At 29.5% G+C, this 6000-nt stretch overlaps 1 protein-coding gene across 1 annotated transcript; it reads right to left on the reverse strand.

Moving 5' to 3' along the window:
* Positions 1-2463: 2463 nt before the first annotated feature.
* GO595_006542 (Leucine Rich Repeat family protein) lies at positions 2464-3327 on the reverse strand (the record flags this gene model as incomplete). The annotated part of the gene is made up of 1 exon (XM_067919906.1): positions 2464-3327. The coding sequence occupies one exon, from the start codon at positions 3325-3327 to the stop codon at positions 2464-2466; it is 864 nt and encodes a 287-aa protein (XP_067773420.1).
* Positions 3328-6000: the final 2673 nt, after the last annotated feature.

A 6000-nucleotide genomic window follows, 5' to 3' on the forward strand; every position in this document is an offset into this window, starting at 1 on the left:
AGGATTCTGACATCGTATCAGTGGCATGGAAAAACCGAATTTCGCAATCAGAGTATGAACAAGCCATGAGATCTATGACGGCGTCTGTCCCATATATCAAATTTAAAGCTAATGGGTCATATTTTAATTCATTAGGAAAATATAAATACGAAAAAGTTTACTGTGAATCAAAAGAAGTATCATTCAATATAACAGACTATTCGGCATATATTAGCATCTCTAATTTTACAAAAAATTCGTTTTTCCAAATTGATTTTATTACTGATGAAACTCCAGAACAAAAAGAATTCTTGACAAAGTTCACAAATATGTATAAATCAGCATTACCAACCACCAGTTCAACTAATCAAAAAATCCAATGGGATTACAAATATGGAATACAAATCGAAAACAAAACGACTGGTACATTCTTAGTAACAGAACGGGAAATTGAAAGGAAAATACTCTCCAGCAGCTGGCGGAGCAGCAATGGCGTTTTGGTCAGGATAAATAATAAACGGCTGATTAAAAATATGTTTCGCAATGTTCTTTTTGACAATTTAAATAATATTTGAATCAAAGGTTCAAAGCAGAAGAAAACTTCAAAAGATTTGGGTAGACTGAAATATACCCCCGAGAAAAATATGTTATTTACGATAGAGCACGATAGACATTTTATGGTAAAAATGATCGTTCGAAAAAATTTCAAAGAAATGGTTTTTGCCAATTGTTGTAAATTATGTTTTGTATATAAACCGCTGACATCTTGTTTATAACAATATAAACTTATCAAAATTTTTTGCTTTTTCGAACGATCATTTGTACCATAAAATGTCTATCGTGCTCTATCGTAAATAACGTATTTTTTTCTTGGGTATAGTTTAGTCTACCCAAAGATTTGAGCAACATGTATCATGGTATGAACTTCTATATCTAAATTTGAAAGATTCGTGAAATTCGTTATTTTTAAATTTTTTTGTCAATATGTTTTATGAAACATAGTCACAAACTTTATTAAAAATAGTGAAGAAAAATATGGTCTTTTTAATTTTTTTTTGAAAAATAATAATGAATATATTTACATGTTTATATATAACAATTACACTTGGATAATTTAACATATCATTTCATCTGAAAACATGAAAAACACTGCAACAAATCATTGACATCTGTATGATTTTGGAAGTCTGTAGGTCCTGAATTATTTTGTATATATAACTGAGGTGCGTTAGATAGAGCTACCTGGATAAGACTCTTCTCTGGTAGTTCAAATGCACGCCAACTTTTTTTGAAAATTTTCACATCAGCTGGAAGAATTTTCTCAAAATCATTTATTGATACCTTCTTCCATTTACTGCGTTTTATGAAATGATTAAGAGATGAACCAGAAAAACCAAAAATTTTTGTCATTGAAATTCTTGAAATTCCAATATTTTTACTATCGAAAACAATAAGCCCAAAAAAGCTGATGAATGTTGAAGGATTTTGTGCATAATCTCTAACCTTCTCAATTAAATATAGTAAATCTTTTTCAATTGGTCTTTGTAAAAATGACTTGTAGAAACATTGATGAGAAAAGTGATCCATTAGATGCCTTAGTAGGTCTTTATCCGTGATATGTTGCGAAGAAAGTACCATAAGAAGGCAATCCCTTTGGTCAGCTAAAGGGACTGCTTAACGTATATTTCACATAACATGTCCATAATGGATTCAATGTAATCTGGCGGGCATTTTAAGTTTTTTCACAATGGACTTACACCCTCCTCCAATACTAAAATTTATTTCCACAATGGTTTCTCGTTATAAAGAAGATCAAGTAAGAGAATTCGTTATCGAATATTATATAAATGATTTATCAATTTCCATATATGAAAGAACAATTCCAAATAATGGATTTCATGGTGGGAGGTTTTTGCAAAAGACCATAATAAATAATCCTAAAACAGGAAAACCTTATCAACCTACAGATATTTACATTGGAAATACACTTTATATAAACAATTATGAGTTTATTCTTCAAGAAGCCTTTGAGGAAACATTAAGAATAATGGAATCAAATCCAGATATGTTTGTTATGTGCGATTTGAATAAAATTCTCATGAAAATCAGACAATCATCAAAAAACAAAATTCCTCAAATTCTAACTGCATTTCAAAGTTATGATCGCAACAAAAGATTGCATATATCACTGCCAGATACAAAAGCCGTTTTCCAAAAATTTGGGATTGAACTTCAAGATCAAGAATTTCTAACTATACTCAGAAGGTTTCAATATTCAGACTTCGCAAGGTTTCAATATGATGATTTCATCAAATCAATTGCATAAAAAAATATATTTACTAATCATCTTGCAACAGATCAAATTCCGTCTTAAGGAAATTTCCAAATTATTTAGCATAAAAATTTCAAATTCTTTAAATTTTAAATTTACAAAAACATATTTACATTTATTTAAAATAATTTATTAAAAATTTAATATAAAATTTATTTTTTTGAAGCAGAAAGTCTTTCTTTACATTTCTCGAAAGTAAACTGATTCTTTAATTCTTCCTTGAGTGAAAAGTCATCAAACATTGGCTCTACAAATTCGATTTCCCAAGAGATCTCATCTAATTTTGGTTTAATTTCGACACTTTTCAAAGAAGATGATTTCTCTGAGAATGACTGTGGTTGTTCTTCAACAAAAGTTTCATTGTTTTCGAATGGATATTCTCTTGCAATAAGCATTTTCCACAAGTCATCATAAAAAGTTTTTCTGACAAACGCCTTTTGAATACCTCTGAATTTCTTTTTCAAATTTACCATCGTCTGCTCTGAAACTTCAGAAAGCTTTGAAACAGAAACCGCCGGGAAATGAACCAAAAGATTTGCCCTTTGATCCAAAACTTGGGTAATTTTTGTGAGCATTTCAACTGAAAAGTCATTTCCGTCAAATATTATTTCAGCATAATTTTTAACTGAATTCAACATTTTGAGTAGCATGGGGAGGTTGTTATCGTTGATGCGGTTATTCGAAATATCAATCATTGAAATCGAGCGGTTTTTTGACAGGGCTAACATCACATCGTCAATTTCTCGAACACGTTTTCGACGCGTTCCATGGAGATCTATTGCTTCTAAATTTGCACTTTCAAGATATCCGAGATATGATTTATCCATGCTTCGAAAGCCAGCAAGAGATAAGAATTTAATTGATGTATGAGATAAAAATGAAAAAAGATGGTTATGAATTGGATTATCAATCCATACAAAACTGACTAAGTTAGGCGATTTAAGACCATTTCCAAAGGATTTATAAAATGACGACCATTCAGGCTTACTCATTCTACAATCAGCTAATGTTATCATATGCTGATGGTTACAAATCTGTGAAATTTGAAGGATACAATACAAATTGGAAGGCATCCAATGTATGTGATTAAGTATTATATGTTTTAATGAATTTGGAAATTGACATTTTTGTACTGATATTGGAGATTTACATGGATTTCCTGAGAAGTTACATTCAGAAACATGTGATTCAGAAAGGAAATGAAGTAACTTTGATAATTCCACGTCAACAGATATCAGATTAAGACAATGAAGTTGTACAAAGAATGAACTACATAATCCTATATTTTTCCTAAGTGACACATTAGAAAAATTAGTAAACACGAGTTTGTTTCTTGAGTCCTTAAATAAGCTTGAAAGTTTCGATTCCACTTTTTCAATGAAAACGTTTTCAAAATTTATAAATTGAATGGACTGATTGAAAATCAAATTTTGGAGCGAATCGACACTATCATCGGTAAACTCTATACCGCAAAACCCAAGTTGTTGTAGTACTCTATTCGATGATGAAATCAATAACTTACAAAATTTTGTGAAATATTTGTCAAATGGAATGCACGACGTAATTTGATTGACATATCTGTTTTTCGTAATAAAAGTACATATTGATTTCCACTTAGATCTTCGAGTTTCAATTGAAAGTCTAAGATTTGTGGTATTATTATTGATAAGAATTGAATTTAAAACAATACTAAAATAATCAGAAAGATCAGGAAAAAGATCAATATCGAAGTAATCGGCTTCATGGTATTCAATTTCTTTGAGATATTTGAGATATTCTAATAATGTTTTGGATGATATTTTAATCTTCTCCTTTTTAAGAAGAGATTGAAGTCTATAAAAAGAAAATACTGTTGGGTTGGGTTTGCTTGGTGAAAATCCCATGACTTGTGGGAAAGGACCCAGTTCTTCCTCAAGGAAAATAGCAGACATTTGTATATATATTTGATTACATATTTCTGAAGCCTTTTTGGATATGAACTTGTATTTTTCTTTTGAAAATTGCAAAGTAAATGTATTTGTTAAATAATCAATTGCCGTTAATTCATGATATGTTTTACTTAACTTTAACTCAATTTCTGTTTCTGTGATTCGGAATAAATAAAATCCAATTGGAGTTAGTACAAATAAATCGCTGATAGAAATTGTATCTTCAAGAGATAACCAGTCTTTGAAAACAACTGGTTCTATATTGGGGTCAAAGAAGTCCGTAATAATTGGAAATTTATCTTCGCCTATACTTAAAGGATGCCTTTCTTTTTCATCATTCATTTGCCACTTTTAGTTTTATCAGATCATTCAAAAAGTGGAACAAAGCGAACAGACAAAATGAATCAAGAAGAAGATAGGGAAGAGCTCAGTGAAAATAAGAGCAAATTGCAACACGAGAATAAAGACATAAATTCAATTAATCCAATTGAGCGATGCGATTTATTTCCAAATATTGATGCAATACAAGCCAACAAAAAACACGAAATGTTATTTAAAAAACCAAAAATTCCAAAGAATAATGAAGATAATTTCATGTGCGTGGTTGGATCTACTAAAGGAAAAGATGCACCTATTTTCCAGTTTATTAACACAGACTTAATACAAATAAAATGGGCAAATTATCGTGGGTATAGATCTTCACCATTTTTGCCGACACCAAACAGATTGAAGAAAGCCATCCAAAAATGGAAGGAAGAGCTGAAGAAGCCACCTAAAGTAATAGACGAAGAAGAGCAAGGAAACGGCAACTGTTATATTTGCCATCAACGATATTCAGGAAAACCAAAGTCACACATAGATTCAGAAATGCATCAAGAAAATTTGAAGAATATTGATTGGGGTGAGTTTAATGAAATCAAAAAAGAACTTGATAATGAGTTCATTAGATTTTTGGCTTCAAAAGATATTGAACAAAATCCAAAATAATTTAATTATATAATTAGACGCATCGGATTTAATTTTTGTTTGTAAATAATTACTTGTTTAAAATGTTTCTTCAGTTCTTCGGAACGAATCAAAGGAATTGTGTTCACAATTGTTTAACATGTAATTCATGCAACTATTTTTTTTTGTGTTATACTGAATCAGGTTACTCTAATGAAATTGATTCATGTTATGATTTAAGGAGTGTTTACATCATATGATAAAGCACATTCAATGCTTATTCATTTTGAAAATGAGTAACAGAGGTAAATCCTGCAATATTTTTTCACGATAGTTTTATGTTGCTAATGGTATCGGTAGGAGATTACATATATCCCATCATTATGAAATTTTGACTCTTCAATCTTTCCAAATTCGATATGATTTCGACCATACATTTTCGGGAATTTTGGAATGATTCCTATATAGTAATATTGTATGTTAGATATGTTTATTTTCTAAACTATTATTTTATATCATTTTTATTTAAATTTTTGAGAAAAATTTTTTCAATATTGAATATTAATATTTTAAACAACTTCTCCAATTTTTTTTTATTTTTTGAAAATATTTTTTATATTAATTTTTACTAATGATCAATATTCTGGTGAATTGATAAGAGCCGATAGGAGAAGATTTATCTTCGAATTTATAGGTTTCGAGTTATATCTTTATTCGCATTATCTTTATATATTCAAATATGATCGATTTATAATATTCTGATTCAAGAATTTTCTATTATGATTATAAAGTCATTCTGAATTTTTCGGCCAAAAA

Source organism: Histomonas meleagridis (genome assembly GCF_020186115.1).
Source record: "Histomonas meleagridis strain 2922-C6/04-10x chromosome Unknown contig_44, whole genome shotgun sequence".
Taxonomy (NCBI): Eukaryota; Parabasalia; order Tritrichomonadida; family Dientamoebidae; genus Histomonas; species Histomonas meleagridis.